The sequence below is a fragment of the Trichomycterus rosablanca genome, chromosome 17, assembly GCF_030014385.1.
Source record: "Trichomycterus rosablanca isolate fTriRos1 chromosome 17, fTriRos1.hap1, whole genome shotgun sequence".
NCBI lineage: Eukaryota > Metazoa > Chordata > Actinopteri > Siluriformes > Trichomycteridae > Trichomycterus > Trichomycterus rosablanca.
Genome location: NC_086004.1, coordinates 15,860,740 through 15,873,577, shown reverse-complemented (window position 1 = coordinate 15,873,577; position 12,838 = coordinate 15,860,740). Strand labels below are relative to the sequence as shown.

Genomic DNA, 12,838 nt, shown 5'->3' with positions numbered 1-12,838 from the left:
AAATGGCTTGCAGTTTAAGAACAATGTTTGCAGTATTTATGTAGCACTGTGACATCTGTACACCAACCATCATTGATATAGAAACAAATTCTGTTTTTTCTTTTCCTGATAGCTCCTGTTACGTGATCTATAGATGAAATCCTGACAGATGTACAACCCCAAATCATTAAAAAAAGTGTTTCTTACATTTTTCTTTGACATTTATTTCATGTTTATTTCATATTTTATGTCACCTTATTTCATTTGTTAATGTACATCCATTCCTGCATTTCAGGTCTACAACACATTCCGAAAAAAGTTGTGACGGGGCAATTGAGGGTTAGTAATGAGTTTTAAAAAAACTAAATAATTATGTGATTTTAAACAGGTGATGTATCAATGAAAAGTTGAGTATTTGAGGAGCAAAGAAGGGCGGTTAATCTTAAGTTTTCTTTCATATACTTATTTTTAAAAACAAATTTTGCAGTTTTTGACATCTACACTAAACCAATTACAAATCTTTAAACAAACTGCAAAAGGTGTGGTCGTATACAGCTTTTTAAATTTATCTTTTCATGACATGAATGCACCTACAACATTCTACTTACTTCAAGAAATGCTCTAGAAACACCCTAGCAACTAATAACTAAATAGGATATTATAGCAAAGGCCTGTTTATAATCTTAAAACATCTTTGCAGCCACTGTTGGGCCATTGAGCAAGGCCCTTAACCCTGTCTGCTCCAGGGGCGCCGTACAAAGGCTGACCCTGCACTCTGACCCCAAATTCCAAAAAACAAGCTGGGATATGCAGAAAAAGAATTTCATTGTACTGTACATGTGTATATGTATATAAGTCCTTCTTCATCACAACTGTTAAGGTTTCCATTGGTTAACTGACTTGAGCATTTGCCTCACTTGATGTTTGTGGAGTGTAAGTGTATGGAAACTCAGGGTTGGTGGGGGCAGTGTGGGACATTTTTGTGTCAAAGCAGGCAAAGAAATTGTTCCTCAGTTCTTCAACTAGTGAGGTGTAGGCATTGATAGTCCCAGATGTCCCAGATGATATAAGTGGTGATTTGGTGTAATACCTGCTACACTTGTTGAGGGTCATTGTGTGTGAGATAAATCTCATTTTTGTAGACCTTTTTGCAGCTTTGATGGCTTGCTTCAAGTTTACTTTTGCCACACTGTACTGGTCCTTGTCACCTGACCTCAAGGCAGAGTTGTGGATTTTCAGGAGTGACTGAACCTCGCTGGTCATCCAGGGTTTTTGATGGGGACAGAGCGTTGGTCAACAGTTACAGTGTCAATGTTGCACTTTATGTACAAGAGTAGAGTTTCTGTAAAACCCTGCAAATCCTGTTGTTCAAATATATTCCATGTACAAAATACCTCGACCTCTGCTTTTACCCGAGTCATTATTTCTATGAAGGTGCAGTCTGTTAGCTGTACTGCAGTGCTGTATTTAGCAGATGTAGCCAGGATCCAATTATGATCATCATGCAACAGCCTCAGACGTGTTTGCAGCAGTTTGTAGCTCCAGTTTGTCATTTTTGTGAGCGATGGATCTAGCATTGGTCAGAAGGATGCTCACTGTTGGCAGTTTGTATGGTTGTCTCCTTAGCTTAGCAAGAAGGCCCCCTTAGCGTGCACGCTTTTGTTTTTGTTCCCCTCTCTGCCTGCACTGCTTTGCTGGTCCAACAACAATCCAGGAAGAGCCTGACGCTCTTGCTTGATCCAGTGGTATTTTATGCGACTGCTGAAAGTTGATTGTAACATCGATGCAACTTTTAAAACCAATGTTAAGCAGCTCAGCGTGAGTGTAGACATACTTTAGACTGAGACTGATTACCACTGACTGCACAAAACAAACAATGAGCAGGGAGTTTTTTTGAAAATTGAAGACATTGTGTTTTCTGGGCCAAAAAAGGACCATAGTTACTGTTACCAGTGCAAAGTTTAAAAGCCAGCTTCTGACATGGAACAGGGTTGTGTTACTGCCAATGGTTACCTTTTGTACCTGGGAAGGTAACATTTATGCTCAGGGGTACATACACATTTTAAAGCAACATAAGCTGCCTTTTTTTATCAGGGATGTTCTTGCTTGTTATAGCAAAACAGTGCCAAGCCACACTTTAAACATAGTATAATTTTAATTCTTAGTATGTGACATATTGATTAAATGTTTAGAAAATTAGGTTATTAATTGTAATTAAGCAGAAATATTAAAATAGGTTTAGGATAGTCTGTTACACTGTGCTTCAAAGCCAAAAAGTCAAGATTTTTTACACCATTTTAAAAAGTAGCAAATATTGTCATGGTAAAAAGGAAATACACAGTGTTGTGAAAAAGGATTAACCTCCTTCCCAGTATTTCAACATATTTGTAATGAACTTCAGATAAAGTACTTTTGATATTATAAATGTTAACCCAGGTCAAAAGGAAAGAAAACCTATGGAAAGGGTAACAAAGCCAACGAAACTCAGCGAGAGCCATAATCCACAAATGTAGAAAACTAGGAGTGGCCAGCCTGCAAAAATCTTATCCCAGAAAGCATTGACAGCTCATCCAGGATGGAATCCAGACAAACATTTAAAGAACTGCGGAACTCACTTGCCTTAGTAAAGGTCAATGTACAGTACATTATTCTACACTGGGCAAAAATGGCATTTATGGAAGAGTGGCAAGGGTCAAACCACTGCTCACCAAAAAGAACACAGTTGTTACTAAAAAGGGCATCACAATTATTTAATCACAGTTATTAAGTAGTTTGTAGTTTGAAGAATTGAATAGAATAGAATAAATCAGTTGGGGGCCAATTCTTTTTTTCTGAAGTATTTCATTGAATTTCTTTTTAAATTGTCTTTAGAATATTGCATTTACAGCATTTAATGCAGATAAACGGTTATGCCAGTGTACAGTAATACAAGTAAAATACCTATATTTACATATTTAGTTATTCTATGCTGTATCATCTCTCTGGAGTTTTGCGCTCCAGAATTGCAAAATGTGGTTAATTAATTCCATTTGGTTCCATTTTTGTCCATGCCTATAGTTTTTTGACATTGTGTTGGCATTTTTTGCTATTTTCAAATGCATGTTCCATTTTTGATTGTTTTTTCCTTTCAGGTACATGGTGGTATTTTGCGGATTTTTCCAGATGGTAAAGCGCAGTTTGCGGACATTGAGCCCATATTTGACAGACTGATTTTTTTTTGGTCGGACCGAAGAAACCCACACGAGGTCCAGCCTGCCCACGCCACCCGGTCTGTTGTTAATGAGACAGTTACCAATATACCTGCCACTTAAAATACCTTAATGTTATATTCTTTGGTGAATTAATTTTTTTACATTTATGTGCTAAACAATGCATTTAATGTGTTTGTGTAGGTATGCTATTACTGTGTGGTATTTTGATGCTGATGAGCGAGCTCGGGCTAAAGAGAAATACTCAGTAGGTAAGACCTAAAACAAATGTACTTTTACAACAAAATTATAATTATGATCCTTGGCTAAACTACTCATGACCATTTATCAAATTTGTAAATATTTTAAGCAGTATTAATTTTATTCATTCAGGTGCTGGCGAAAAGGGAATGAAAGTTGATCTCAGGTCATCTAATCCATGCTAATTACGGAGGGTTTCACAGACACACTGACTGAAAAAGAAGAGATGGGAAGAATGAAAACAACCTCCACCAATGAGTTGTTGCCTACAGTTTTAAAGGATAAATGTTAGTCCAGAAAGTGGACAGAATTTATTTGTTCTTTATTTCGGTCTAAGTGCAGGGACCAGCATGCAAAAGTCAAGTTTGTTTTTTCTTTTACAAAAACTTCTGTCTTATGCATATACAAACATAGAAATAGTGCCTAAATTAAGCAAGTATGTTTGTGCTTTGATCAAGAGATTGTATATGTAATTATTCTTTCTCAGACTCTCCACAACAAAAGGTACAGTCTGTATAACATGCAACAAAATATACACAAGAAAAAGTGTTCTTTGTGTTTTTTGTATATAAGATTTTTATGCAAATTGTGCAAGTGGTTTTAAAACACAGTTCTAAATTTTGATTGGACAAGCACGTTAAAGATTTAGATATTTGTTTTTCACCTGTTGCTTAGTGATTATGTTGCTGGAATATATTTTCTGATTATAAGCAACATACCTTTTTAGATTTCACGATGTCTTCCTCTTAGTCTTCAGTTCTAAAACATAAGTAAAAAGCTTTTTTACATAAGATTACTTACATTTGTCTTTTTATTTGTTAAAATGGCTATAGCAATAAACCATGCCATAGACAAGCTTAATTTACTCTGGATTTTACACATCTGGCCTCACTAAATCAAAAGTTCAGACAGTCAGTTCAATAGATTAATCTTCATTAAAAATTTGAAGGGAATTACACTGGATGTGTATGTGCTTCGACAATTTGCAAAACAATGCACACAGTCTGTAAGAGGCATACACAGACATTACATGGCATCCTTCTGTACACTGTGAACATTTACATTTACATTTTCTGCATTTAGCAGATGCTCTTATCCAGAGCAACTTACAGAAGTGCTTCCATAGTAAACATTTCATTTCTCAAGTTTTAGTAAACAACAGTCGAAGAACACAAATCTGCTGAAACCTGTTAGAACCAAAGTGTTTTTTTGTTTTTTTAAACACCAAGGCTTCTTACCTTATCAGATGGTCTGATCTGGGAGTCATCAAGAGAAATGACTAGGTCCTGGGTTGGAGACTGATCTCCAGGAATGAGCAACATCTCTGTCTTGCTGGGATTGAGTTTTAGATGATGAGCTGACATCCATTGTGAGATATCTCGCAGACATGCTGAAATGCGAGCTGAGAGTTATGTGTCTGAAGGAGGAAATGACAGAATGAGCTGAGTGTCATCTGCATAGAAGTGGTAGGAGAAGCCATGGGAGGCTATGACCTTACCCAGAGAGCAGGTGTAGATAGAGAAAAGAAGTGGGCCAAGTACAGAGCCCTGAGGAACACTGGTTGAGAGAGTGCATGGAAGAGATATAGATCCCCTCCATGACACTTGGTAGGAGCGCCCTTCGAGGTAGGAGGCCATCCATTGCCATGCTGAACCTGTTACTCCAAGGTTGGAGAGAGTGGACAAGAGAATTCTGTGATTCACTGTGTCGAAGGGTCAAGAAGAATAAGGACTGATGACAGTTTGGCTGCTTTGGCTGCATGAAGCTTCTCAGTAACAGCTACAAGTGCTGTTTCCATAGAATGCGCTGCCTTGAAGCCAGACTGGTATGGATCGTGAAGGTCATTCTGAGTAAGAAAGGCAGATAGTTGGTTATAGACAGAATGTTCAAGAATTTTCGATAGAAAAGAGAGGAGTGAGACAGGTCTGTAGTTGTTAATGTCTGTAGTGTCTAGTGTAGGTTTCTTAAGAAGGGGAATGACCTGAGCCTTCTTAAAAGCAGTAGGGACAACACCTGATGTCAGGGAGTTGTTGATGATGGGTGTGATGAAGGGGATTAGGTCCTGTGAGATGTCTTTGAGGATGGTGGATGGTATAGGGTCGAGTGTGCATGTAGTGGGATTGCTGGATGAGAGGAGCTGTGCAACCTCGTCCATGGTGAGTGGGGTGAAGCTGGTGAGTGTGTTGGTGGGTTGAGGGTCAGATGAAAGTGGGTCAGTCGGAGAGAAGGATTGATTGATTTTGTCAATCTTTTCCTGAAAGAATGTTGCAAAGTCAGTAGCAGTAAGAGAGGCAGATGGGGGAGGAGGAGGAGGGTTCAGAAGTGAAGAAAAGATAGCATGAAGCTTACGTGGGTCAGCAGCAGATTGTTCAAGCTTGGTTTTGTAAAAAGATGTTTTTGCAGCAGTCAGTCATGTTTAACGTTTGTACAATTGTTCAACAAATTACAGCTTCTGTCTTTTGCTTGCTGTAGTCTCCTTAAATGTAACAACCTTCCAGCACCCCAATTGTTGAGAAGATATATGAGAAGAATAAATAATACTTACAAAAACCTTAAAAAGTACAAAAAAGAAACTACAACTAAATGGAAACTATTATGTTGCCCCCAGAATAAAAAGAAGTTTAAATATTTTTGTATTTTTCAGGGAGAAGTCTGATATGCTGTGGTTAAAATACATCTTAATCTTTATGTAAATGTGGTCACATTTTCTCAGAATACTTAGGCTAGAGTTAAAACAAAACAAAGACATCACATTTAAGCACACAAATACACTGTATGAACATCAGGTTTGAAACCATTTAAATAGCTTGACGGAACTGATAAAACAAGTGGTTTCTTTAAATTCAACACAAAATGCCATTTTTAATGACTACTGTTGTTTTAGAATTATTCAATCCCCTGTACAAAATCTCTAATAAGAGCACACATTTGCAAATTAGGTGTTGTCAAGCACATGATGCAACTAATCAGTGGTCCAAAAGTCTAAATACATAGACTGGCAAGGGGGTTTGTTAATTGTGTGAGAATGTTATTGCACTGAAGGCTATTGCCTATAAAGAATAAGCTGAGATTCCTCAGAAACTCAGCCAGAAGCTTGTCTTGCTGTTATAACCTGCTGCAAATGTGATGCATAGACAAAATTTTGTATGTATACTGTGTATTTATCGATTCTCACAAATTTATTGAGATGTTTTGCCTTATTTTAGCATCGGTGCCCCATTAGAGATTTATGTAAGGTCATAGCCTCCCATGGCTTCCCTTACCACTCCTATGCAGATGATACTCGCATCTCAGCATGTCTGCAAGATATCTCACTATGGATGTTGGCCCATCATCTAAAACTTAATCCCAGCAAGACAGAGCTGTTACTTATTCCTGGAGATCAATATCCATCCCAAGACCTAGTCATCTCTCTTGATGACTGCCAGATCATACCATCAGATACTTGCACCCAAGTGATGGAACAAGTTTCCCTTTGTTTGTCCGAACATCTGAGTCTCTCGCCGTTTTCAAAACATGATTAAAAACCCGCCTCTTTACTAAGCACTTAAGCTGACATGTGCTTACTAATGCTCTTATTTATTTCTTGCATTAAAAAAAACTTTGGTTTTAACAGCGTTTCAGCAGATTTGTGACTGGCTTTTCTATTGCCAGAGTAGAATACAGTCTTAGTTAACCAGCCTTTTAGTGGCTATGATAAGTATGCCTCTAGAATAAATGGTTACATTTAAATAATTGCTTCTTAAATGAGGTAAGAAGATGAATTCTGAGAGAATAACTAATCTTTCGTACCCAAAGTTTGTTTTAACTTGTTCTTATGGGACTGTACAGTGATAACTCACTTAAAATGTTCACATGTACATCCAGGAACAACATTTAATTTGTCTGTTTCATAGTCTCCTCAAATCCAGCAGATAGTGACATTCTCGTTCACAGATCTGGAACAAGAATTATTAGAAAGAAAGCATGTATTTTTGTATGATTAGGTTTGTTATGTATTGCATACAGCCATAAAAATATATGCTTGTTTATAAAGCGATTTTAAAAGCTTCAGTTTAACATCCCTCTACTGTTGCTTTAAAACATGCTCAGAAACATAAGTGACACATCGGGAGTGTAAGGCTGCATTCACATGATATGCAGCAAAAGTTAAGGTTATGTATAACTCCAGTTCTATGAAAGTGTTGTGGTGAAAAGACTCCAATCTCGCCAGACTATTAAACTAACCCAAAAAACTAACTAAAAATTTTCAGACACTGGATTCAGTTAAAAGACATTCAGGCTCCAAACTTTATTTTAGGTTCAGCTCAAAAGGTATCGAACCTGGGCACAGATCCAGAATGCATCTCAATGTTCACAAACTTTCATTTTTATACAGTTACTAGGATAATAAGGTAATCACCTCTCGTTTTTTACATTCCAATCTTTAGGTTAGACTCCATTATATCCAAAATGTAGTTTCTACACACAATCATTTAGAAACAATTATCTCCAAGTGGTGGATGTTTACAAAAAATACTGACCTCATCCATGTCTTGCACTGTCCTGCACCACCAGACACAGACATTTGACCTTCAAACTAAGATTACAGAGATACTGGAATAAGACATTATTTTCCATTTAATGTCTCTTAAAATGGATTTTTCTTTCCTATGCTTCTATACACTAAATAAGATTCACCTTTTGTCAATAAGGGATTGTTTCTAAGGAGTAACAAAAGAGCTGTTTTAGTTTTTTTCTGCTAGGTACACAAGTACACAACCGAGCTGCATCTACCTGCCCCTTTAGTATAGCTGTAGCTATTATGTCAGGTTACACCAAATAGTTTTGTATGCTGGATAATTTGTTAGCTGTTTGCGCAGGGGAATAAAGGATTAGCAGTTGAAGGCAGCAGTTAATGTGGTGGCTAACTGATTAGCAAACTTGCTCATTTGGAATTACCTGGGCTGTGGTGTAAACCCAAAGTTATTTATCATCACCTTTGGATGGTGTTTTTGCTCCGTCTGTGGGCAGCAGAGCTGATAAGTGGTAAAGAGAGGTTAAGATAGGCTTCTGAAATAAAGTGTGCAGAGGGTTTTAAATGACTGACTGACATTGTGTCAGGCTGACGTAATGGTAAAAAGTCTTCTGAAGCATAGGAGGGTGTTTCCCTTAGTGAGGCACCAAAACGAATGCTTGAACGAAAACCACTTTTGCGCTCACCATGCCATTTTTTTCCTATTATTTTTCCTACCATGCCATTTATTTCTGCACTACCTTGTGTGTCACTTGGGGTCACAAGCTGAAGCCAAAATGGATAGTGAGACAACATACTTAACTCCCTGTAGAGTAACAAAGAGCAGTGTTTAAACCCAGATGAACAACAAGCAAAGAAATGCACTTTAAATGTGCACACAACAATTGAGAACAATTATGTTAACTCAAAGAAAAAAAAAAAACTTTTTTCATAATAATTAAGCTTGTCATTTTCAGTGGTTTGTATAATCCCAAGAGCACCTATTTTAAAGTGAAGTAAGGATCATAAAATGTGGTTGGCTGCCTGCAAACTGAACTTGGGCATTACATGTTATTAAAAGAAAGCATTTTATTGAAGAATTTAATCTTATCATAATCTGTCATAAGCAGTTGATCTTTGGATTTCATGACAGCTGAAAGCTAAATTGAAAGCTAAATTCTGCCTAAGCAAGGAGTTCATTTCTTATGCCCACCCACCAATTATTTATCTTCACAGCATGCAGAAGAACTAAGACATTTTTAACATGTGTAGAGTATAAATTATTTGTTGTATTTCTACCGTCTAATGTTTAATAGAGCTAAATGTCCTATATATTAAACATAGAGTATAAATACGCCACACCCTCTGTGCACCTACATATACCTACGTACCATTATGAAGGACATTATACAGGGTGAGTCAAAAGTCACAGGACACTCTTTTATTTCAGAAGGGTAAGGGGTAAATGACATATCTAAATGCCCCAGCAAGTAATGGGTGAGGGGGCCTATCTTATAAGCTACAGTGTATCACAAAAGTGAGTACACCCCTCACATTTCTGCAAATATTTCATTATAACTTTTCATTGGACAACACTATAGACATGAAACTTGGATATAACTTAGAGTAGTCAGTGTACAGCTTGTATAGCAGTGTAGATTTACTGTCTTCTGAAAATAACTCAACACACAGCCATTAATGTCTAAATAGCTGGCAACATAAGTGAGTACACCCCACAGTGAACATGTCCAAATTGTGCCCAAATGTGTCGTTGTCCCTCCCTGGTGTCATGTGTCAAGGTCCCAGGTGTAAATGGGGAGCAGGGTGGCCACTGGATATTCAACATGGCACCTCATGGCAAAGAACTCTCTGAGGATGTGAGAAATAGAATTGTTGCTCTCCACAATGATGGCCTGGGCTATAAGAAGATTGCTAACACCCTGAAACTGAGCTACAGCATGGTGGCCAAGGTCATACAGCGGTTTTCCAGGACAGGTTCCACTCGGAACAGGCTTCGCCAGGGTCGACCAAAGAAGTTGAGTCCATGTGTTCGGCGTCATATCCAGAGGTTGGCTTTAAAAAATAGACACATGAGTGCTGCCAGCATTGCTGCAGAGGTTGAAGACGTGGGAGGTCAGCCTGTCAGTGCTCAGACCATACGCCGCACACTGCATCAACTCGGTCTGCATGGTCGTCATCCTAGAAGGAGGCTGACGCACAAGAAAGCCCGCAAACAGTTTGCTGAAGACAAACAGTCCAAGAACATGGATTACTGGAATGCCCTGTGGTCTGACGAGACCAAGATAAACTTGTTTGGCTCAGATGGTGTCCAGCATGTGTGGCGGCGCCCTGGTGAGAAGTACCAAGACAACTGTATCTTGCCTACAGTCGAGCATGGTGGTGGTAGCATCATGGTCTTGGGCTGCATGAGTGTTGCTGGCACTGGGGAGCTGCAGTTCATTGAGGGAAACATGAATTCCAACATGTACTGTGACATTCTGAAACAGAGCATGATCCCCTCCCTTTTCCAACAGGATAACGACCCCAAACACAACCTCCAAGATGACAACTGCCTTGCTGAGGAAGCTGAAGGTAAAGGTGATGGACTAAACCCAATTGAGCACCTGTGGCGCATCCTCAAGTGGAAGGTGGAGGAGTTCAAGGTGTCTAACATCCACCAGCTCCGTGATGTCATCATGGAGGAGTGGAAGAGGATTCCAGTAGCAACCTGTGCAGCTCTGGTGAATTCCATGCCCAGGAGGGTTAAGGCAGTGCTGGATAATAATGGTGGTCACACAAAATATTGACACTTTGGGCACAATTTGGACATGTTCACTGTGGGGTGTACTCACTTATGTTGCCAGCCATTTAGACATTAATGGCTGTGTGTTGAGTTCTTTTCAGAAGACAGTAAATCTACACTGCTATACAAGTTGTACACTGACTACTCTAAGTTATATTCAAGTTTTATTTCTATAGTGTCGTCCAATGAAAAGATATAATAAAATATTTGCAGAAATGTGAGGGGTGTACTCACTTTTGTGATACACTGTATGTCTGGAACATGGCCGCCATCTTGAAAGCCGCCGTATTGGATCAAGGGCAAGTTTTTCCAATGGGAATGTGGTCATGTAGCATATCAAAGAAGACCAGAATTTTCTCAGAAATCAATTGCCACAATCAGATTTGCAATATCTCTTGTGGTTCAAAAGTCAACACAGAAAGTTCAAAACTTTTGTTGTTCATTACAGGTAACTGAAGATGGAACTGACGAAAGAAGAGAGGATTGAGGTGATTCTGATGTCCGGGGAACGCAGCTGCCGTATCATAGCCGCAGACTTCAACAACCGACACCAAGAAAGACCACCAATTTCACGCAGCACTGTTGCATCCCTCATAGCCAAATTCCGAGAAACCGGGACTGTGGACAACAAGCATCAGCAATCAGTGACGAGGCCAATTTTTATGTCAGTAGTGAGGTCAACCGCCAAAACGTGAGGTACTGGAGTGACGAAAACCCTCACTGGACGGCAGACACCAAAGTCGTAGGTGATGTGAAGGTTATGGTGTGTGGAATATGGGGCACCCGTGTAATCTGACCCATTTTCATCGACCAGACCCTAAATGCTCAGCGCTACCTGACAATGCTACAGGAAACAGTGTTCCCATCTATTCTGACCGAAGATGGCAGTTGCCCCTGTTATTTCCAACAGGATGGGGCTCCACCACACTACGGAGCAGGTGTTCGTCAGTGGCTGGATATTCAATTCTCTGGTCATTGGATTGGCCGTTGTGGTCCTGTGGAATGGCCGCCCAGATCACTAGACCTCACACCACTGGACTTTTATCTCTGGGGTCATCTCAAACAAATTGTGTATGCTCTGTGTATGCTCTGTGTATGCTCTGTGTTCAGCACCAGTGACAACACATTGAACACGTCAAATAGCCGTGCATCACAGGGGAACGTTCCCGGTTGTTGTTGCAACTTTCTGTGTTGATCACTTTTGAACCACAAGAGATATTGCAAATCTGATTGCTACATGACCACCTTCCCATTGGAAAAACTTGCCCTTGATCCAATATGGCGGCTTTCAAGATGTGTACAACATAATTAAAAGTGCCTTTGTTTTTTTGCATAAATTGAATATGCTATATAGATCTGGATCAGATATGGTCTGTATCTAAATTTAATGTAAAGGATATGTGGCCGAGTCTGGGCTGAAACTGGGCTGGTACATGTCAATATGGAAAAACGAGTCTGGAAAATATGAAAATCTCATTTGGGCTAGATGTGAAAATTATATTTGTTACTTGTATTTGGGTGATTCTTCAATTGCAGGAACTTTTACATCCCTAAGTTATAAATTTGTGTTAAAAATACTTTATTACAAAACAAATATTGTAGGTATTAAAAAGATCATTCATTGCATCACTAAAAAAAATTACATACCAAAATAATTATGATTTTCATTTTTTATGATGATTTAAACATCAATATTTTGCTACTTTGGCCTTGTCCCCAACCCAGACTTTAAAACTTCTCTGCTCTAATAAAATGCTAAAAAGTGATCAATTCATTATAAAAATCACAAGATGAGTTTTATAATAACTTAAAAAGAAACAAAATGTAATTTTTTTTTTCATATTTGTACAACCTATGCATATTTTTGAGCAATATATTACTGTCCCCAGCATTATCGTAATTACCGCAACAGTGTATGGTTTCTGTAGGGAATCATTTGAAGGTAACACTTGTTTATGTTGTAACCATGGAAACAAAGACTTGCAAGGAAGCACATGCCAGCCATGAGAGAAGATTGACATTTTAATGTCTGGAAATGTGAGTAATTTAATCATGTATTCCTCCTGATCATAGAGTATATTTATTCAGCGTCATTACCATTTACATCAGTAT

The 12,838-nt window shown here is 38.6% G+C and overlaps 2 protein-coding genes across 2 annotated transcripts in view; both read left to right on the top strand.

Moving 5' to 3' along the window:
• Positions 1 to 4,168, top strand: part of LOC134331179 (egl nine homolog 1-like) — a 32,905-nt gene extending 28,737 nt beyond the window's left edge. Inside the window, exons 3-5 of the mRNA XM_063012480.1 lie at positions 3,111 to 3,247; positions 3,372 to 3,439; positions 3,561 to 4,168. Coding sequence (XP_062868550.1) covers positions 3,111 to 3,247; positions 3,372 to 3,439; positions 3,561 to 3,613 — 258 coding nt within the window. The 3' untranslated portion in view covers positions 3,614 to 4,168. The remainder of the gene's footprint in view (positions 1 to 3,110; positions 3,248 to 3,371; positions 3,440 to 3,560) is intronic.
• An 8,553-nt stretch (positions 4,169 to 12,721) lies between these two features.
• The window catches only part of tmem208 (transmembrane protein 208), a 45,286-nt gene continuing 45,169 nt past the window's right edge, over positions 12,722 to 12,838 (top strand). Inside the window, exon 1 of the mRNA XM_063013228.1 lies at positions 12,722 to 12,763. Coding sequence (XP_062869298.1) covers positions 12,752 to 12,763 — 12 coding nt within the window. The 5' untranslated portion in view covers positions 12,722 to 12,751. The remainder of the gene's footprint in view (positions 12,764 to 12,838) is intronic.